General features: G+C 45.4%; 1 protein-coding gene across 1 annotated transcript in view; it reads left to right on the top strand.

Annotated features, from left to right (window-relative positions):
- The window catches only part of SRCIN1 (SRC kinase signaling inhibitor 1), a 922,972-nt gene that overhangs the window by 275,561 nt on the left and 624,226 nt on the right, over positions 1 to 23,185 (top strand). Inside the window, exon 3 of the mRNA XM_086924314.1 lies at positions 2,633 to 2,656. Within this exon, the coding sequence (XP_086780440.1) occupies positions 2,633 to 2,656 (24 nt within the window). The remainder of the gene's footprint in view (positions 1 to 2,632; positions 2,657 to 23,185) is intronic.

The following is a 23,185-nucleotide window of genomic DNA, read 5'->3' as shown; positions in this document are numbered from 1 at the left end:
GCACTCGCCCTTACTCTTCGCGCTTTGTATGGAGCCATTCGCCCAACGGGTCCGCTACAATCCGGCGGTGATGGGGGTGCGGATGGGAGGATTCACACACGCTATAAGCCTCTACGCTGACAACGTCATCTTGTTGCTTTACGAGCCCAGAACGGCCCTGCCGGCCTGCATCGAGGAGCTGGCCTCCTTTGGCGCGGTCGCTGGGTTTAAAATGAACATGGGAAAGTCGGTTGCTCTGGATATCTCCCTAGGACCGACCACTAGGGCCCATCTACAGAACCAATTCCCCATGGTTTGGTCATCAGAGGCGGTACCCTACCTGGGGATCCAGATAGCCCCCACTTTGCCGGCCATAGTATCGGCCAACTACACAGCTTTGGGCGCGAAGATCAGGGAGGAATTGGGCAGATGGAACCGCGGCACCCTCTCCTGGTTGGGCAGGATAGCTGCCGTTAAAATGACGGTCCTGCCTCAAGTGTTTTATTTGTTCCGGGCCCTGCCGCTCCAGCCGCCGGTCGGATGGATCCCGCAACTACAGACGGATGTCTTGCGCTTTATATGGCAGGGGACAAAGCCCAGGATTCGCAGGGCCCTCTCACTGTTGGCCCCTGAAGCGGGAGGTTTGGGAATTCCTGATTTCCGTAAATATTTCCAAGCATCGCAGTTGCGTTATCTCGTGCAGTGGAGTAGGTGGGAGTCTGATAAGCACTGGCTCTTTCAGGACCAGGCAGTGGCGGGCAGACCCCTGCAGGAAGTCCCATTTCTACGCCGGCCTCACCGACCCAAAAACTTGTACGCTTCTTTTGTTACAAGAGTGCCCCTGTGGGTCTGGGATGCCACTAGCACTGCGTATGGCCTCACCTCGTTCCCATCACCACTCACACCGTTGGTGGACAACCCGGACTTTACCCCAGGAATGGAAAGAGGAGCATTCACCCACTGGAGGCGGGCAGGGTGTAGGGCCCTGTGTCACATATATGGCCCAAAAGGGGTTGTCCCTTTCCTGCAGTTCCGCCAGGAGTTTTCACTCCCCGAGACTGAGAGACACCGCTATATGCAAGCTCGCAATTGGGCTCTTCTGCCGCAGGTGCGAGAGACAGCCGATAGGCTCTTCCTCCCGTATGAAAAATGGCTACTGTCGCGTACATCGGATTCGAAATTGATTACGGATCTCTATAGGTTGCTACAACTGCCTTCAACACATCTCTATAACCCGGGGAGGGAACGCTGGGAGCGGGAGCTGGGAAGGACATTGAGCCCTAAAGAATGGGAGCACATATCCTACAGAGCGAGGCATTCGGCATACCACATGGGTCTCACTGACACGCTGACTAAGGTTTCCACCTGTTGGTACTATACACTGGAGCGGGTTCACGAATTTGACCATAGCAAAGAGGACACGTGTTGGCGAGGCTGCTGGCACCGGGGAACACTTACGCACATTCTATGGGACTGCCCACTCCTGGAAAACTACTGGAAGGAGGTACTGGACGAGGTTGATTCCAATTTTGGCATTGAACTACCACGCTTTCCAGCATACACCCTGCTAGGACTCCCGAATGGCCTGATGTACCCAATCAGATCCCGTAGGGGTAGGCAAATAGCCATCGCGCTGGGTTCAGCTATCCAAAACATCCTGATACATTGGCGCACTTCCACTACACCCTCTATCACTGGCTGGCTCCATAGATTGTGGCACGTGTTGGGCATGGAGAAATTGTCGCTCACAGCGGCGGAAGATATAGCGCAGTTCAATGAGCTCTGGCAACCATTTCATTCCTTACTGCTTTCAGAATTTAAAGCACTTACCTGTCCCAAATACCTCCGCCTTCTGCGGCTCACGAGCCCGGCAACGCCAGCCCCGTGAATTGATGAGGGATTCGCTTTCCCTGTAGGGGGTGGCTTTGGTGTATTTTCTGGTTAGGGTCGGTGCACTGGACGAGGGGTGGCGAGGGGGGGTCTGGGCCAGGGAGTTGGGTAGTTGGGGGTTTTTGGGGGGTGTGTGCAATAAAATTGTCACCTCATGCTGCGACAATGCATACTATGTGCTACTGTACTGGATTGGCACACACAAACTGCACTTGTTAGTCCTTCGCCGGGGCTGAGGCTTTGCCCGCCCTACCTAGTCGCTCCTTGAGGATGTATGTTTGTCCTTGTATGTTGTGCTGGATAAAATACTTTAAACATAAATAATATCTATTCTCAAGCCAAACCATCGTAAGAGCTAAATCAGATTCCAGTAGAGGGTGCAAACATTGGGAGGTTAAATAGATTGTTATGGTGGTGCCAAGGGAAATCACAACCATTCCTCTGGCATTCATCATCAAACCAGATCACACCTTTCAAAAAGCAGTCTTACACACATCCTCAAAGCAGATTTACACCCAACATAAGTCTGCAAATGCCTGGCTAACAGCTTTGTAACACTTGACTCCATTCACCACTTACTTTCAATATGGCCCATTCTCCAAACACTCCAGGTGCTGTTACACAGTCCAGGAGCATCCTATCCATGAACATAGAGGCCAGATGAGTTTGTCTTAGCAAGAGGACTTCCTACGGTTAATAAATAATATATATTCTCAATAACAGACAGTTTCTTAATGGTATTTTCTTTTGTTATTTTTGTTAGCAACCCAACTACTGGAGTTTTAAGGTCAGTATTTTTGATTTTCCACCTTAATGCATGCCCTTTTTCACAATGTGAATGAGTGTGGATTGAAAGACTAGTAATAGTTCAATTATTTTTTGTATTTAATTGTACTAGATCCATTTATTATAGTTTTAAATTATTTGTCAAATGGTGGTGGTGGTGGTGTGCTGTACATTTTGCTAGAAGCTATATTTATTGTTAATCATACATATGCAAAGATCATCCTCTGGGGAGCGAGACACAAAGGCCATCCATATGACTTCCGTCCAAAGGAAACCTACATCTTTACTTCTGACTGACCTTGAACCTGTGCATCCCATGCACAAGACACGTCGTCCATAACATAGTTCTTTCGACCTTCTTGTAAGTAAACATCTCTAAATAGTCCAACATGATCTTGGACATGATTAGCCAAGGCTAGATCTGATTTGTCCATAGTCGAACACAGGCTTCCTCCCAGAGGAAACATCCTTAGTCTGTCCTGAACGATTCAGATCTCCTTTATCTGGCTGAAGACCCAGAGTCCATCTCAGGAGATCCACTCTCCTTCCAGTATCCAATACCAGAGTTTGTCTTGGACGATCTCAGACTTCCTCCAGTGGGGTTCGATGCATAGTCCTTTTTGGGTAAACACAGAGCTGTTCAACCTTGAATCCTGAGTCGATTGCAAGCAGTGTCTTTCTTTGTGAAGTGGGCTTTGAGTCAGGTAGCTAGCTGGAACTTCTTGATTGCTTATGACTTCAGACGTCGCTTTATATAGTTGCCTTCACATGCTATTCTTACCAGTACCCTGAAAAACTAGCATAAATCACTTGGGGTCTGATTTAGATTGTGGAGTGGTGTGGCTCACTGGTTAGAGGCGGCAGACCCGGAAGCAGAGAACGGCCCGGGACCAGGGTTCAATTCCCGACATGGCAGGGTCGTGGACCAGGGTCAGCGGACTCGATAATTCTCCCCTCAGTGCCTACTCTAACCAGGGATCACACTCTGCAACTCTGGGCATTAGCTTGCCTCATCTCTACAACGGCCCCCCACATTCTCCGGGGATGCCTGGTTTCACCTTGGAGATACCCAGTAAGGACCATCTCACAGGGATAGCCAGGATGGGTTCCCCAGCGGTCTACAGCGCCACGACGCCTCAGGGCAGCAGTGCGCTTTACAAGACACATACATTTACATTTCGGCAGAGATGGAGTAACCTGTTCACCGAAATCTAAATCAGGCCCGTAGTGATTTGTGCTTTTGTAACACATAGAACTTGTACTCTTTGACAGAGCTTCTCTTTGCACAAGTTTACATTCAACTATCCATTCGATCTTGCCCTTTACGATAAACATTGGCTTGTGTTTTCCCAAAATGCACCCACTAGCAGGCAGATGATTGCCCTTTAGTTGGATGAACCTTTGACTACGAGGCTGTGTCAGATGCTGAAAAGCCAAGATGTAAAGGCAAAAAATAATATAATGCGTGTGCCTGACGCCATAACTATGAGCTGGGTTACTGTCCTGCACTGTCTGACTGCAAAATCACTATGTCTTATGCTGAAAATGGTCTTTAGCATTCTATGAGTTTTGATAGGATGTCCAGTCGTCGATGTATGAACAAACACTTTCTTTATGAAAACATCAAAAGGCTGATTTTAAAACGTTTGTTGGTGGTAAAATGTTTTATAAACTCTTTCTAATGCATTAAATTAGTGAAAGTTCTCATTGCAAAGAACTCACATGTCCGAGTGTTGGGGCCTATCACTGGATCCAGGTCACGTAGATACGTAGGGTATTCAGGAATGCAGTATGTCAAGCCTATGTCATGCAGGGGACATGCTATACCTGACAGTAAATAAAGCAGTGGGTAGGACTTCTTGTACCAGTAACTGTGGACTGAACCAGTGGAGGAGCCAGGCAAGAGGATGAACCTTGGGTGTGCTTCGCCATGAGAAGGGGGGGGGGGGGGGGCAATGATAATTGGAGTTGGTGACGCATACAGTTGTAATACTTTAACCTTTTAACGCTGGGAGATGAATAGAGAGACTAAAAAGACGAGAAAGAGTGGAAAATGTAAACAGGAGCTCTCGTTATAGGCCGGCTCAAAGACTATTTGTGAGTAAATGATAGTTTGTTACTGTTATTGCTGCTCACGTGGACCATCGCACGTGACATGTATTCTTGGCTCAAAAATGCACTAAATACTAGCAAAGTCTCCCACTAATGCGGGCAGATAAAGTCTGAGAGAAGGGGATCATGACGTAGAAGGAGTTCTAGGGAAAAGACGGCAAGGACTGTCCGGGGCTAGAACAAGTGAAACAATGCGCATCTAGATAGAGAATACGCATAAGAGGACTGAGAGAACACACATGAGCTGAGAAGGCAATATCCCCTTCAGTGCCGGAAACTGGCACTAGAACCTGGAAAGCTGTAAATCTAAACTGAACTATGAACTGACCTGGAAATCAGAAGTACAATAAGACTGAAAGCTAACATGCTCCAGTATTCATAGCAGCGAAGAAGGCCAAATGGCTATTAAAATACAAGTGTTTGATTTATATTTGTACAGTGCTTTCATGCCCTCTGAGACATCTGAAGCAGTTTTTTCTGGTTATAAAATAGGTACTCCATTTGTTTCATTGTATAGCGACACATACCCCGATAATATAAAGTGCTCCGATGTGCATGGGGTTCCTGAACAACCTTCAAATGCAGAGTTTAAATGATGTGGATTATCTCTGACGTATACTGGTCCGTTGGGTGAAGTGCGTGAGGTGTAGTGTAGTTCTGGTGATGAAGTGTTGCAGAGAGTGTTAGAATAGGAGTTGTTGTACATGCATCTACTTACCATTGTATGGGTGAACCCTGTCATACATAAAGGCTGCCTTTGGTGAGCAGCAGCATGTCCACCGGGAATATATTATAGAGACCAACTAGTAGTAGGCCCTTAGTTATGTAGTGTCCCCTTAGTGTCGCTATATAGCATGGTATTCTGGAGGCGCCTTTGAAACCATCAAGGAGGCCCTATAGGAAGCCCACCTGGAAGTAGCTGAAGCACCATCTGCGAGTGTATGAACAGTTCCACTAGATATTGCTTGCATTATGTAGTATTAGGGCCTGGGTTCTGAGGAGCAGGGGTCTGCTTTGTATGTTTTTGTTATTTTGTTTTTTTATTTTTTGAGAAGATCTTTTTCTTTATAGTTCTTCTAAATTCAAAATGATCATGTATCATCTATTATTTTCTATGGCATCTTGTTACATTGGTTGAAAGATCTTTTTCTTTATAGTTCTTCTAAACCCAAAATGATCATGTATCATCCATTATTTTCTATGGCACCTTGTTACATAGGTTGAAAGTCTGTCAGAGAAGGAGATTCCTCCTAATGGGTTCTTCTGTGTTTGGGGAGCGTAGTGTTATCAGCAGCAATACCATTCTTGATCTAAGATTCTTCCTTTTAGTGTGTAGTCAAAGTTTGCACTGTACAGGGATTGGCCCTGTACTGTGGACAGGCAGGATGGTGATGTAGAGAACTTTAAAAGAGATTCTTCTTGTCTCTTCTAGCCAGACCAGGTCATTAAATGCATGTGTGATATTGTAGTGTCCGGCTAAGAACTTGTTTGATAGCTGCATTTTGGATTTGCTATAGTTCATTGATTGCGCTTTGTGAACACAATGTAAAGTGCGTTTGCATGATAAATACTTGACGCTAATAGTGATGTCATAGCCTAGATCATGTAGCGTAAACCCATATATTGAAAGATAAGTTGCAGTGGTCTCAGTGTTGAGTTGGAACCACTTCCGTTACATTACTTAACGGATTATGGAGTGAAGCTTTAGACTCCATAATCACACCCGGATTCTTTACTTCAGTCGCGGTGATGGGGAGATTCATTCTACTTTTGCTCTGTTATGCAAGGGTCATTGGTTTTCCATAGTTCACATGTGACCCTCTCTATTTTTGAGGAATTGAGTTTCAAGTAGTTTTTGCAGAATCCACTCTTCTAGTACCTGTAGGTTTTAGGAAGGAGTATGATGGGTCTAGGTTGAGTGATCTTTTCAATTTTAAAATAATCGGGGTTCAACATAGTTGTTATGGGTATGCTTAAAATAATTTATAAGCACAGATATTGGGGCCTGTTATACGTTGAAGAATAAGGTCAATGGTTATGCCTCAGTAAACGCTTACCTGTTGCAAAGGTGCTATTGATCAAAAAGGAGGCATGTTCACAATTTGTGCTCTGTCTTTTAGGTAGGATGAAAGCAAGTTTAGCCCTGTGCCATGAATTCCTGTATTGTTTAGTCTTTAAAATAGCATTTGATTGGCCACCTTGTCAAACGTTAAGAGGTCAAGTAGGAGCGTGTTTAAACTGTTGGAGTGAAAAGTGTTCTTGAGTTTGTCCCAACCTACAGCTTATGCTCATTCATTGTCTATTCTAGGTCAGAAAACAATTCATCTATTGGAGAGAGGAGGTTGGTTTGCTTTAGGAAATCTAAGATCTGAGTGGATAATACTAACTGTTCGATATATATCTGTAGTTTGTTGGGTCCGCTAATTAAGTTCTTGCCTCTTCAGGATTGGCATTACAAGATGCATTTAATTCACTAGGGAGTTCTCAGATTCACTGGGATGCATCGATGATCTTCCAGCTAGAGTGGCCTCAGAGGGTGCTAGGAGTATTCAGAAATAAAGCTACTGATGCAACTGGGATAAATGGAACGGTACCACACATAAGCCTACAAGCAAGCTTCATGGTTCAAACCTGGTACCGGGAACAAATTGGGAAAACTAGCCACATGGCAAGTGCAACAAGATAATGAATGGTGAACGTCCAGGCAGGAACAGGTTTGGCATTCACTATCTGCTGTGCCCCACCAAAGAGCTCACAAAGAGCGAAACACATGTCTGAAGATAAGAAGTAAAAAATTATAAGAAAAGCCTATTTATCAAGTTAATTAAATTACATATTGAAAGAAATTAATAGTTACTAAGCTTTGATTCACTGGAAGAGCAAAAGATGCACCACGTCGACTAGAATGCACTGGGAGGGTACTGACTTGTTTAGTTCGAAACCCACAGCTGAAGGTTATTTGTGAGTGCCCGTCCTGTTTTTAGTTTTGCCAAATATAGTTTTTTTTCTTCCATTTTCCTTTGTACTGTCAGGAGGAGCTTCATCACTCACTTGAAACCTTTGTATTCACACGTATAAACAGTTGATAGTACTGTGCTCTGTAACCCACTTAGGTAGGTATGTTAATCTATTGCTGATTTGAAGTGAAACTGAGTCTTGCCTTTAAACTTTGTATTTTCTCTGTGTTCCTAGTATGTACATACTAACGTAGCTAGGATTTTATCAGTGGTGGCTGGCATGGAAAGGGGCTGGCAGGGCGGAAAGGGGGGCGGGGAGACAAAAAATAAAATTAAAAATCCACTTACATTTTGCTGGCTGACATCTCTCCCCTTCGGTCCCTTCACACGCCGCCTTCTCCTCTGCTTCAGTAGCGGAAGGAAGCTGGAAGCACAAGGCTTCCTCCCCAAAGCCAATCACAATGCTGCAATGCAGCGTTGTGGCCTGAGCGCTCTGGTTCGTATGGGGAATTGAGGGGCTGGGCATGTTCCTCCCCAGGCTGTATATTACAGCCTGATGAGGAAGATGCAAAGTGTGCATGACTGTTTGGCCGGCCAAGAGGGCTGTTCAGGCAGTCATGCACACTTGGAGTGGGCAAACCACTCCTCCCCGTATAACTCCAGCCCCGCCCCTCCCTGACCCAGCCTTTAGTGAAAAATAAAACGATAATAACCTGGTTATCATTTTATTTTTCTACTGCACTGCGCTTAAAGCAGTGGGCGGACGCTCCTCCACCTTAGCGGCGGATCCGCCACTGGGTTTTATAACTAGTATCTAAATTGAATGCATCGTTTTAATAAGCTGTTCCACTTTTTCATTGCATCATAGTCTTTCTTTTAGCACTGATGATGCGTAGTTTTGCTGTATAAATAAACCAAATCTGAAATATCGAATGGCTAATGATTAAATTCTCATTTTGGTCAAGACTTTTTTAAGACTCGGAGTAAACTTTCCTGCGTACACTGTTCTCTCTCTTAGGGGAGAGTGCAGTGGCCTGGAGTGTCAAGTTTGCTTTAAAACAGACACTTTAATTGCATTGTTATAAATGTCTAAGTTTGCATTGTTATAAATGTCTAAGTTTCCACACAAGACAGATGAAAGAGCCTCAGTCCAGAGTAGGAGCTCCTCCCTATGAGAAAAATCTTTCTCCGACCAAATAACTGCTCTTGTTCAGCTCTGCGAGAAGGAAGAAAGAGGCTTTCCCCAAACCATGACCACATCACATATATCCAGTGCTGTTCTCGTCTTGACAAAGGTCACAACTGCTAGCTTTTATACGAATAAAGGCAAATTGTTCTGAAGGAGGTGGAACAGTACTTGCATACCACAAAAAAACACAAATGGTGATGAGAGGAATGCTTCCATTAAGTCTAACCGCAGGCAATCACTCAGGATAGCATTCTAAGTTTTGCACACCATATCACCTCAGTTTAGACCCAGTCATATGCAAATCAGTTGCAACCCTTTTCCAATAGGAACAGTCCAGTCCAAACTGCCAGGCCAGGCCCTCCCAGAACGGGAACACAAGCAACCAAAAACTGGTTTATCCTGATTGGGGCCTACTAGTCAGGTGTAGCCTGGTTCCAGTGGCACAGTGAGCACGGGATCCACAACTGGGTTTACCTATGGCTAATTGTAGGTTACATCAAATCCACAAAAGGTGATGGGAGGAATGCTTGCAAGACGTCTGACCACTGGCAATCACTTGGGGTAACATTCCAACCCATTGTTTTTTTTGCCCACCATGCTCCTTCAGTTTATACACAGTCATATGCAAATATGTCTTGATCATGCTCCAATGGTAACATTCATGCCTGATCTGCCAGGCCAGGTCCCCCTGAACCGGAGCACATTGCAACCCAAGATCAGTTTCGCTATGATTAGGGCTCATCCGTGGGGTTTAGCTTGGTTCCAGTGCACAATTGTTGCTCGAACATTAATTTACTTTGAAAAAACAAGACCAGAGGTGTTTGGCAAAACAGGAACAGTTGGTTTAATTAAACACTTTGAACGGGAGCACAGTTACAGAAGCGAGTCTGAGGACTGTCTCAAGATACAATCAATCTGAACAGAGTTTGATATATTTATTTGGGTATCATAAAGTACTAACGTAGATCAATGTTTTGGTAAAAGAATAGGAACCTTGTCTTTGAAGTCATAAATCAGGCCCCTGATAACAAATACAGGTAGCCTCGATCTTGTGTGGACACAATGTCAGCCGATGGGTAATGTTTCCAGATGTCCGGCTTGAGGAGTGCATGATCACTGTGTGTGGTGTGTCCTGATTGGCTGTGTGTTCCTAATTTCATGTGGTGTCTGACTTTATGGTGTTTTAGGAATGGGGCATCCCTCTGGCCATGTGTGCTCTATTGGGGCCAATCTCCCTGAACCATTGTGGTGTTGCTGCATTTATCCAGGGAATGGACTGGAGTTTCCTGTTTGTGCGTTTGTCTGCCAGCTGTGTTTCACCCCACCTGTGACCTATCAATCCGTAACCTCAAGCCTAGGTCGCAGAGCCCTCTTAGCCGCGTACTTCTGATTCGGTGTTGATGGTTCATGATGGGCAAATTTGATAATGGTGATGTCATTTTGTGTATGTACGAATGTATGATTATAAACATTGGCGTTGATTTTATCAATAACACCCCCCACCCCTCCAGTTGAATTTTCAACTACATTATCTAACCCATACTTCATGACAGTCAATTATTGGGGACTTGTTCTTCAGTTTTTTGCAACTCTGACAGATATTCTCAGAGAATGACTAGGGTTGGGTGTTGTATGGTGACGAAGGAGCAGACCCATGCCATCCGGGTTTGAGCTGGGTGTAGACAAACTCGCTGCAATTCCAGCAAGTGTCCTCCTGGTGCCCCATTTCAAGTCTGGAATGTGCAGTATTGTGCCACCGTTTTTTTTGGTTCCTAGTGGAATGGTTCCTTTACCTATGAAACCCAAGGAATACAGTGTAGGTTTCTGTACAATTAGGGGTTGCTCCTTCCCATCTAACCACGTATATCTATTCACCTCATTATCCCAAATTTCGTGACATTTGGTATCTATGGGGTTGTTCAGCCTTCCCCTACGAGACTCATTTACCTTCGTACTATTGAGGTGGATGGCCCTACTCTGGAACTCTATGTCTAGGGTCTATTTGTTATTTAAGAAGCCAGACCTAGATATGCTAAAGGCCACCCTAGGACAACAGATGGCAGCGGGAGCGCACGTGTTCATGCATTGGAGTGGTAGAATGTCTCGGGCCCAACAGTATACTCCCCTCTGGTGACCCTTTTGCACATCCTATATAGCTCAGTTTGAATGTCGCTAGGCTCTGTGAAAAGGTACAATGATATGAGATTGGTCTCCTATTGGGTCAGATTTACTACTACTCTATGGGGTTCTACTCTGTTGGTTGTTGTTATTTGGCCCTAATCTTACATAGGTAGAGGTGGAGAAGGCATTTTGCTTTTTCGGGGGATTCCTCATGGTACAAGTAAAGCCTGCCTCCGCCTACTGCATGTGGTATCAGCGAACAGACGTAACATGACATGGCGGTTGTCTTGGAGGCCATGGTGGTCATGTGCTGATGCCATATGTTGTATAAGAGGGCGCTGTGTAGTGCATGTAGAATGCTAGTGTTGGGTTCGGTGTAATTGTAAGTGATATGGGAGAGGTCCCTACACAAGCGCGGTAATAGCTTCGAGGTGGAGTGCACTTGACTAGGCAGTACTTTGGTGATGAATGGATGCGACAGTGCCCATAGTAAACAGAGGGAACATAGAAATGGAATAATACATACCTTATTGAGCATTGCAGGTCTTGGGATGAATCCAGCTTTGTTTTCTGTAATCCTCTGGTAGTTGGGAGTGTCCCTAGGTAACAAAGTTCGAGGAAAAAGTTCACAGTACAGTTCGAAGTTCTTAATTCGCACACTGTAGGTCCTGTTGGGGTTGCTGATGTAGCTGCTGAAAATGTGATGGACTTAGACATTTGGTTGCCAACCTGTTGTACAAGAGCTGTGTTCATTGATTAAATAAGAAAACATTGTGTTATTGCATGTGCCGTTGTCAGTTATTTCGTCTGAGTTCCTGTGCTTATCCAGTATTGGATCTTTCATAGATTCACATGCTTGAATCATTCCCCGTTGTTGAAGTGGGAGTCACACAGTACCATATTAAAGCTGTGCAATATAATAACATAGGCTAAAATGGCAATGCAAAGTCACTTTAATAGCTTACCTTATTTTTTTAAAGAACCAAACTTGAATAATAACCAATCAAGAGAAAGCACCCTCTAGAACATTCCCAACATAGGCTGAATCCCTAGATTTTCTACTGCAGGTCGTATGAAGGGAGTGTTTCTGAGCTCTTCTCTATATAGCAACTACTATTTTAAAGTAAATGCATTTTACTATCATGATAACAAAAGCACCTTACATTGAAGGGGCTCTCTAACCCAATGGCTGTAGTGGAAATGTCTTTATTAATATTCTTTTTTCAGGGAATTCTTTGCCTTTACCCTCATCCGAAGGTAGGAGGGAAAGCTACTTTTTGAGAGCATCAAAGGAGCAAGGTACTCCAGACGCTCTCAAACGTCCTTAAAAAAGGCTTATCTCGAGTTTCAGGACAATTCAAATGAGAAACACATTTTGGCATCTACAGAAATAACTTCTTATGGAGCTTTGAAATGGGCATCAAAATTGCAAGGTACCCCGGACCCCCAGACCCCCTCAAACGTCCTTAAAAAAGACTCCTCTTGAGTCTCTGAAGGACTGTTCTAAGGAAAGACACAAAGACCTCTCATAAACTTCTCTGTCAAGGGCTATAACTCCTATGTTTTCATCTGCAGTTCACCATTCCTAAGGCTCCATACATCGACAGCAAGGCCTGAATCGAAGACCTTTACTACCTCAACAGCAATATTGACGTAAGTCACTTCGTCGTCTACATCATAACAGATGCCTCAACGTCATCAGCCCTATTGAACTCCTCTAATTGCTTCGTTAACGGAACCCGTTCCGTTGACAAGGACTTCCTCAAGGCAGCCTCTTTCGTCGGCAGGCCTATTCCACATGGGGAATGCTATTCGAACCAGGATTTAAATACTTAATTGGAAAAGACGATAATCTCATTGGCGTACCTCTCCGTCGTCGCGGACGCTCGTGCACGGCCATCTTTTACGGCGGTCATCAGTGGTGACAGTTTGATACGTCATAGACTCGTCCTCCTTGATGACTGCTTGACCGCGGCTGTAGTCGACGGTCGTTTAAGGCCTCATCAAAGCCATAGTATAGGAAATTATTTTTTTCACAAGGTGAATCTATCCACTCCTTATTGGAAGCACTAGTAAACTATCTATACCCATCTCGATAGCTTTTAAGTGGATTTGAGGCATGTCAATAGCATTCATACTATAAATGTTAAGGAAGACTCTCGCCTGCAATATTCTGGTTCATAATATATGTCCTGAAGAGTACAGCTATCTTCCCACTAACCCACCCACACCGGGTCCATGTTGGACTCTCCTCTAAACAAGATCTGTGCCTTTCTAACCAGCATCATTAATGCTCTGCCTACTAGTGCTTTGTTTGGGAAGAAGGCGTGACAGTACTTTGGAAACTAGTGACAATTGTGGTTGCACTGATGCAAATAGTTACGACTTAGAGTTTTTATTTCTTTAGAGTCACCCTACGCCACAATATTTACTCACCCAGGTGGTTCAGGGTCACCATATGATTCCCCTATACTTGGCTGCACCAGATGATTGGGATAGCCACCTGGATAATGTTGCAACGGTTTGCCTTGATTGGGACTAACTTAACTTCTGTTAGGCTATTTTTGTTTCCAATTTGGGTCCTACTGACCATCTATTGTCATCAGACATGGTTGCCCTAATAATTCAACATCAGTAAGTTCCATGTCTTCTTTTGTTGAGAACATGGCATTTGGGGGCCCACTGGAGGGCGTTAAATATTGCTCTTAACAAAAGAAGACACAAAACTTACTAACTTACTTACTCTCTCCAATCTGGACTCGATGACCCAACATGCACCGTACTATACGTATGCACTGCTCATGACCCACTGGTGGTCTCTGAATGTATTTAAAGATGTTGATTGGAGCCATCTGTGTCCCACTTTGAGCTGCCCATGAAGAAGAGGCTACAGCCTTGAAACGCGTCGGCACAAGAACATTTACCTCAAGTGAAGATGCTGGTTTCCTGCCATTAAAGCCTCTATGGTCACAACTGCTGTGAGTGCGTCTTCAAGCTTTCGGGCGATTGTATTAAATATATATATATATATATATATATATATATATATATATATATATATATAGAGCCTGGAGTATTTCAATTGTGTGTGTGTATGTATGTATATATATATATATATATATATATGTATTCATCTAGATTCATATGCATATTTAGGTAGACTTTTAAGTCCAAGACCTAATACAGCGGTATCTTAGTTTTATCCACCATCCTCTAAGGGTACTTAAGTTACCTACAACACTGATTGCTATTCTGATCCAAGCAGGCAAATATATGAAAGATCCAATACTGGATAAAAAAAATAGGTTACTAACCGGTAACTGTAGTTAACCCACCCTCCTCCTCTAAGTGGCTTTCCTTATATCTCTGAATTTTTTATTCCATCTTGTGCTTTAAAATCTAGGGATTCAGCCTCTGTTGGGAGTGTTCTAGAGGATGCTTTCTCCGGATTGGTTATTGTTCAAGTTTGGTTCTTTTTTTAAATAAGGGCATAGGTAGGCTATCATAGTGACTGTGCATTGCCATTTTAGCCTATGTCACTATATTATACTGCTTTACTATGGTACCGTGGGACTACCAATTTGAGCAAAGCATAATGATTCAAGCATGTGAATCTATGAAAGATACCAATACTAGCTAACTGCAGTTACAGGTAAGTCACATATTTTCTTTAACCCATCCCCTGCTGGTGACAGAACCGCTCCGTCACCAGCCACGGATGCGCTGTGCTGCTGACGGAGCGGTTCCGTCACGGCCCGCTCGGCACGCTTGCGCGGCGCGGATTCCACACCTGCGCTGGACGTTCTGTTTAGCGGGCGGGGCCGTGACGGAACCGCGCCGTCATCAGCACAGCGCACCCGAGTCTCGTGACGGAGCGGTCCCGTCACGGGCATGGGAGCGCCACGCTGCACCCCCCCCCTACCCCCTTCGCGCTGCGGCTGAATTGCCGCCGCAGCAAAGGGGTTAAGGGTGTGCTCTCCACACTTCACACACATTTTTTGTGAGGCAGCAAAAGGTGGCCCTAGTCGGGGTATCTATTTTTAATGGATTACATTGAGTGGGACTCATTAATTTGTATGGGTTGTTGCCCTCCGCCACCATGTGACTGAAAAGTTATTTTACGGGGTGATCTTTGCAGTATGCAGATGGTCTTAGTTATTAGCGCTTTGTGGGTGACGCCAGCCCTCCAGTATCCTGTCTCTCCTAGTTTGTGCATAGTGGTGCTTATTGGTGCAGGCGGTGTCTTTTGACCTAAACGTGTGCGGGCGATGTACAAAGAGGGGGCATGTCGCAACCGAATGCTGTTGGCTATCGCAACGTGCCCTGAGGTCACATGTATACCCCTCTATTCCTGGCAAGTGGCGTGCAAGATGACCCTTGTAGCGCCAGGTATCGAGACTACACCCTTTTCTGGGGATTTTCTTTTGGGGCTAGTTTGGGCTTTTTTTGTTGGTCTTTTGGGTGCCCCCTTAATTCTCACATGATGTACTATCTTATTTTTTTATGAAAGCGGAGGTGGTCTGGAAACTGTTCCATGGCTCTTTGTACCCCTGCTCGTGTTGTTGTGTAGTATTTGAGGCTGGGCTAACTGTTTTCTCTAGATGGTGTATGTAAAGCCTTGTGTGTTGGTGTATGGAGGTGAGCGTGTTCTGTGTTGTGTTCTAGCTCGGAGCTTTGATGGACTTTGTGAACCCCCTTCTTCCAGGCACCTCCCCTCTCCCTTGGACCACGTCCTTTCCAGGGTATTTGGACATGTGGGTCTTGACTGTGGCTAGGGACTTCTAACCAGCGTCACAGTTCTTTCATTGTTTTGAAGGGACATGACCCGGTGAAAAGACTTGGGACAGTTGAATGATTTGAGGGAAAGGAAGAGAAACATTGCTGCATGGAGAGTTTGAGTGCCAAGACTTAGTCTAAACTTGCCTAAGGATGGTGATGGACTGGGATAGCCGATTGTTCTGGCGAATCCCCCCTCCCGACTGAGTCTGTGCTGTGGGGCGGTTTGCAACCTGTCGAATCTTGTGTGCATGCTGTTGTGGTTTTGGGGTCTTCACTATCCCAAGTATACAAGAAATCTGGCTCCCAGCACTGGAGGACAGCTTCGTTTCAGAACTTAAAAGGGAGCCTCCATTTGCTGGAGGTTGATAACTTTTTGGGGGAACTGTTGGAACCTCGCTCAATGAGGAATTTTGGTCTCGGGCTGGGTGTCCGAGATTGGGCTCCCATCAACTTGGTAATTGAAACCCATCCCAATTAATTTGTGGGTGCAGGGACCTGAGTTTCTGTTTTTAAGGACTGAATGGGGAACCACCCTGTCCCCCTTGTCACACTGCCCTCCACCTGGGGTGTGGTCAGTCAGCCCACCCTGGGGGATCAGCAGCAGAGTGGGTTCTAGGCTCCCACAGGCACCCTGAACGGCATCCTCTAGTGAGGATACCAGATCCACAAAGCACATACAGCAGCCCTGAATTCCCGTACGGAAGTAAAGGTTTGAATTTCCCAATACTGTCTCATTGCTCCTTCTTTTGAATTTTGGTACAGTAAATTCTGGGGTGTGAATGAAATGGATGCTTCGCATTGGGGGTTTTGACTTACTGCACATTTGGGTTCTGTGTTTGTGCGAAGGCATCGCCTCCCCAGACAGTTAGCCCTTCCTGCTGCAGTTGTGGCCCTGGTCCCTGTTGCACTGGGTTTCCTGTATGTTGTTGCTTTTACCACGCATTTGTTCAACTACCTGATCCCTGGTGCGGTGGCTGACTGGCTTCCCTACAACTGTGGGCAAGGTGCATTTAGGTTCCACTGGGCCTGGTTTTGTGGATGGGGATTATGGACCTCTGTTCAGCATATGCTTTTACCCGGCATCAGTTGGCCATGAGGCCCATTCTGTGGCAATAATAACATTCTCTGAGGGCTAGCTGCTACCTAACTCCCTGAATTATGCCATTATAGCTAGGTTGAAACCCTCTGGGGTTTTGCAATGCAGCCCTCTTCAAGACTGGTGCCATTTGTACACTTGCAGCCAATACGACCCCCTTAAGGGAAGTCCTTTTTAATTTGTGTTGGGACAACTTAACAGTCTCTTTCTGGGTTTGCTCCTGTTTCCCCCTATCCTTCTCTTGTTTCTTTTTATAATGGTGCAGTATGTGGACCTGTATCTCCTCCCAGGCGTAGGTATGTAACCCCAGTTCGCTGTCCAAACCGGTCTGTATCTCTGTGAGCAGCCCCTTTTTGAGGATATTATAAAAGAATGTGACTTGCAGTCCTGTACCAGTCCATGGCTGTCCTGTCTCCTGTCCCCACCTTTCCCTAACTCTATCCAGAAAATCAGTCATGGTCTCCCCAAGCTTTATATTTTCTGCTATTAACCCTCCTACATCTGGGAAGTCAGGGAACATTTCCCTCAGGGCTGTCCATATTTGGTGCTGGTACAAATTGAATGCGGCCCCATCATGCTCCGTGTTTGTCAGCGTGACTGCTAGGATGCGAGCTCAGGCAAACACTTTGTTAGTCTGCTCTCTAATGAAGCTGCTTGGCATACTAATGACATTGCCTATTTCCAGATATACTCCTGTGGTGTCCTTCTCAAAACAAGAGATCAATTTCCCTGCTCAATCCAGCAAGGGTGGCAATTTGGTCCTTAGACTGTCTTTATCCATGTGAGCCCACAACACATAGATGGTCCTTGACGTGCCCTTCTGTAGTAGCGGGTACATTTTTGTTAGGGGTAACCCGACTGATCTCTCCCTAACAGTATTCCCATCTTCTAAGGCAATCCTGCATGTAAGGTAAGTTCCATTTGGGATCCCTCTCCCCCCACCGCTCCATGCTGAATGCAGTCTTCCCAAATGGCCATGTCTTCTGGTTCAAAGGATCCTTCCTCCGGTCAGGGTCTATCCACCAGTCCAGTGGGCTAGCAGGTGGCAAAATGGCTGTGCGAAGATCTTGCCTTCCTCTTAGGCCACTATCTCCCTTGAGGACAGTTATGTTTGCACCAGGTCCTGGGCAGCCTGTCTCCTACGTTGGTGAGGCTTTGATCCCAGCATAGAGCCTGTCCTCTAGTTCTGCCTCAGACTCTTCCCCAAACGATGTTCTGTACCTAGCCCCATCCTCCTCAGGTGGCAGGCGCGCTGCTCTGTGTTCTTGCTGTGCTTTCATGGTGCAAGCTCTCTCTCAATATCTCCCTCCTTAGTTTGTACCTTTCCCCTGAATACCATCTAGATTGCTTCCTTCGCTCTGAGCTATGTGCTGTTATTTTTGCTTTCAACTTGCCTTCAAACATGCTTCCTGTCATTTCTTTGGGCATCTGAGCAAACCGTGTGGCTTCCACCTCTTCATCTGACCTCAGAGGACTGGTACCCCTTAGCTCACCCCCGCTAGTGGTCACTGTCCAGAACTGCTATGAATCTTGCTCTTACCTGAGTGTGTTCACCTGAACCAGTGGGAGTGCATGTTCTCTGTTTCGCTGCGGTTCGATGGACTGAACACGACAGATTGGGGAGGCGGGGCAAACTTCAGGGAGCTCTAGCACTGGATTGGGGTGGCACTGGGATTGCCTAAGCCTGCAGGCTAGTTAGACTCCCACCCCTGGACCTAACAGTTTAGTTCTAATAGTGCCTCTGTCCTGTCCTTCTTTTTCCCTACGTATTTGGTCTGTATGCGTGTTCTCATGTGTTCGATTGTGTTAGTGTCGAAGGCTCCCTCCTTTGGCCTGGAAAACATGTGTGCCTTAGTGTGTCCATGGAATTTGCGGCAAAACTTGTTACGTTTATTTGCCTCTGTGGAGAACCTGGTTTGCTTGTGTTTTAGTGCCGACTCCATGGTAAGTTGGGTAGTTTTTCAAAGGGAAAGATATGCCCTAGTTTTACTAATTTTAGGGAATCTAAAGTTCTACTTTGGTCGTGTGAAAATATATACACACACTCTAACTACTTGCTACAAGCTCGCAAAACATATGAAGAGTCACAACCTGGGAGAAAGTGCAATTGTTAAAACGTCAGGGACTTCGACAGGAACTAGCAGGCTTTACTTTTATATGAAATAACAATTGTGAGATATAGCAACGCCTTCCCAGAACACATTGTGACCGAAAAAACACAATACTCAAGACAAATAACAGTTGCATTCGTTTACCAGCTCCACAGCATCAAATACTCACAATATCAAATATACCTTGCATCACTTTCAATACTGTAATAAGAAATAAAAGCACAGAAAAAAAATTATGACTGTCAAAAATACCTTTGCCTGCTCCTAGCGCATGCTATCCTGTGACCAGGGGAAGCCCTGCATGGTACACAGGACTAAGTGAGCCTGTTAGTCTGTCAATATCTGCTTCGGGACAAAGAAAATGAAAATATTTTCGTGGAGAAAAGTAATAACTCGAAGAACCATAGGTCCCTCTTGACCAAACACTAGCTACATCTGATCTCCCAGATCCAAATCTTTGTCCCCAACGTCCGAATTACACCCTGTTTCACACCCAGGGGCTTAGCATACTATCTGTTTCATACCCAGCGGTCCAAGTGAACAACACATCTCACTTTTTTCAGATACCAACAGTGTTTAAGAAACCAGTAGTACTGGGAAAACCCTTTAAGACTAAAAAAATAAGATTGAGTTGCCGGGCTTATATCACACCCAGGGCTCATGCGTACCATCTGTGTCACTACCAGCAGTCCAGGTGGTGGGGCCTCACAACCAGGGGACAAACGTACCATCTGTGTCACGCCCAGCAATCCAAACAAGACCCTATATTACACTGTCCTAGCGTGCTGACTATCGAAAAAAGGTGACCTTACGAGAATGCCTCCAAGGCTGCCTTGCAACCACTCAGTTCGGACACATAAAATAGGTAGCATGGCAGATTTCTGTCAGTTGCAGGGCGCTCAGGTTACATTTTTGTGCTTCTTCCTAGTTGGCCATACGCCAAATGATGGGATTAAAGATCAGATGTGGTCTCTTAGCCTCTGACAGAGGCTTTAGGATCGACCTCCGCCCGCGTATTTAGCAGAACTTCAATCAATTGCGTTGTCTGCTCACTTTCCTTGCTGTGAAAATGTGAATCTGTCCTGTCTGGGTTTCTTTCCTTCAGCTGCAGTCTGGTCCGAGGTACCAATCTCTCCTATCTGGCTCACCAAAATGTTACTTGAATATGAATTTACCTTGAAAAAACAAAAGACGAGGTGTTTGCTAAAACAGGAATAGTTGGTTTAAAACAGTTCGACCGGGAGCACTGTTACAGAAGCGGGTCTGAGCACTGTCTCAAAGTAAAATCAATCTGAACAGGGTTTATACATTTCTTTGGGTATCATAAAGTACTTCTGTAGATCCTTTTTTGGAAAAAGAATGCTTACCTTGTCTGTGGAGTCCTAAATAAGGTCCCTGATAACAAATGCAGGTGGGACTCGACACAGTGTGGGCAGTTTGTAACGTGTCCAGATGTCTGTCATGAGGGGTGCATGATCACTGCGTGTACTATGTGTGCAGTGACCTGATTAGCCTCGTGTTCCTAACTTCATGTGGCATCTAACTTATAGTGCTTTGGGAATGTGCGCACCCATCTAGTCATGTGTGGTTTATTGGTACCAATCTCATTAGATCATTGTGGTGTCACTGCACTTAGATGGGGGATGAACCTGAGATTCATGTTTGTGTATGTGTCTACCGGCTATATGCCACCCCACCTGTGACCTGTCCATCAGTAACCACAGGCCAGGTTGCAAAGCCTGCCTGACTACATTTCTTCTGAGTTTGCATTGATGGAGAGGTTGACGGACAAATTTGATAATCCGGGACGGACTGGCCATAGCGGGCACCGGGCAATCCCCCGGTGCGCCGCACGGGTGGGGTACGGTTTTGGGCCCCTGGGGGCCGTTTTTGTTACAGGGCCGTTTTCGTCCCTGTACGAAAATCTGCCGAAAACCGGCCTGGCAAAGAGCTTGGCGGCACCTCCAACCCACACCCCCCGAGTGGGGAAGGGGGAGTCGGCCGAGCACTTTGCCAGGGCAGGTTGTGGTTCCCAGTCCGGCCCTGTTGATAATAGTGATGCGATTTCATTATTGTGTTTGAATGTATCATTATAAGCATTGGCATCAATTGTACCAGTATTAACACAATGACCATGACTCCCACTTCTGGGTCTACTCTTGACCACTTAGGGTGTTGCATCAAACACCTAATACGTGATGGGATGAATGTTCGCAATATGCCTGACCATTGGCAATCGCTTGGTGTAGCATTCCAACCCATTGTTCGAGATGGACTGTTACTGTTAGAGCAGGGTAAAGGCTGATTTGCATATGGCTGGGTTGAAACTGAGGTGACATGGTGTACAAAATAGTGGCGGACTAGGTTCCGGCCCCAAGTAAACCATAACTTTTTTTGTACAATTCATTGCAAAGCTCTAAGTGCAACAGGTATGCCAAGACGTTCTTTCCAGCCACCCGACTGACTAGCCCCAGTTAGGACGAAGCCTGTCCTGGGTTGCTTGTGTTTTGGTTCAGAGAGGACCAGGCTTGGCCTTCTGGGCTGGATTGTTCTTATTGGAGCAGGGTGACTGGACTTTTCCTTTTGGAGCAGGGTGAAGACTTATTTTCATATGGCCGGGTCCAAACTTAGGTGGCAAGATCTGCAAAATAATAATGTACTAGGATTCAGCCCTGAGAAATTATCAGTGGTTGAGAATAATTCAAGCATTCCATCCATCCCATTTTTGTATACTTTCGTAGTTGCCAAAAAGTCCTTTGCTTCCATTAGCTCTCCTCTGCCTGCCTACACCAGAAGTATCAGCCGCAGAGATCCCTTTTAGTTACCACAAGCTACAAGTGTCACGACCTCTCCTTTGAAGCAAGGCTTTGGTCTTGCCACCTCTTACGAAGCTTGTTACACTGACATCTCGAACCTGATTGAATGATTTTCGGGGCCTAAGTTTGCTTGAGAAGGAGTAGAAAAAATCTAACTTAGTCCTTGAAATCCATTTTTCCACTGTGAAATTTCCATCAGGTTGAAAACTGCATGAGTAAATACTGTAGATTTCAACATATCACTGGGGGGGGGGGCTATCCACAGATTTTTTTTGAGGTATCAATATGTTCATTTACACGCCCATTAAATGTTTGGGGGTGCTTTTTGCAAGAGTAAGTTTATGTGCGTTTTCAGATTGTGAAATTATCAACTAATTATACATGAATGCCCAAAACCGAGTTTGTGGATGTTCTCTGCAATATTTAGTCACCTGTACAATAACACGCACAATACCTTCCATAATGCATACATTTAGAACAGCAACACCTTGGTACGTGCACTTTGCATGAGTGAAACTTGGTTTTTCTTGCACACATAAGTGAAACTTAGATATGCAGTTTACTTTCGTGAACGGGTTTGAGTCCTCTCGCCATTCATGCATAAGCATTAGCTAATACCCATCCTGCATGCCTGTCGTGTGTACGTTTTCCTCTAGATATGCTTCACTCTTCAAGAGAGGTCTGTATGTAGAGTTTAATTGAACGGAAATTACAATTTCTCTTACACCCTATGTAAAATCCCTTTGGTAGCACGAACCGTATACGTAAGCCTTCATTATTCAGAGAAGTTCCACCTCCACTCTGTTTGTTGCCTTTCGATCACTTCGAAGCGCCCCTGGTAATATTAAGATGATGTCACGGCCATCGTGTGGGATCAGAACGGGGAAGGGGCAGTGGAGGTCCTATACGCTAGTCTCCCTTGGAAAGTGAGGGCAGAGTCCACTCCGGGGGCGTTGCTGGACTCCCTCCCTTCGACCTCCTTCCTTCTCTGAGACCTCATTGTTGTCTCGCACCTAGACCACAGGGGAAGGAAAACTAAACGGATGCTGCGAACCAAAGAAAGATATCTTCAAAACGCCAGCAGAACTCGGCGTGCTGAACCTCTCACTATAAGATATATTTGTTTACGTATAAATGAAAATAATTTTGCCCTGTGTGATAAAAGGTGTACCGCCGTTTCAGAATATTCTAATACAACTGATTCATGATTCGAGCAAGAGGCACTCGAGTTTAAATCTAAGCATTTTTTAGAGTGCTTAATAACTCTGAAAGCGCTGGGGATATGGATGTTCGGCCTAGCCTCACTGATGCCCGAGCTCTTTTCGGCTGCCCGGCTGCCTCGGGTTCAT

Source organism: Lissotriton vulgaris, chromosome 5 (assembly GCF_964263255.1).
Source record: "Lissotriton vulgaris chromosome 5, aLisVul1.2, whole genome shotgun sequence".
Lineage (NCBI taxonomy): Eukaryota > Metazoa > Chordata > Amphibia > Caudata > Salamandridae > Lissotriton > Lissotriton vulgaris.
The sequence above is the reverse complement of the archived record's forward strand: the minus strand, read 5'-3'. Positions and strand labels throughout refer to the sequence as shown.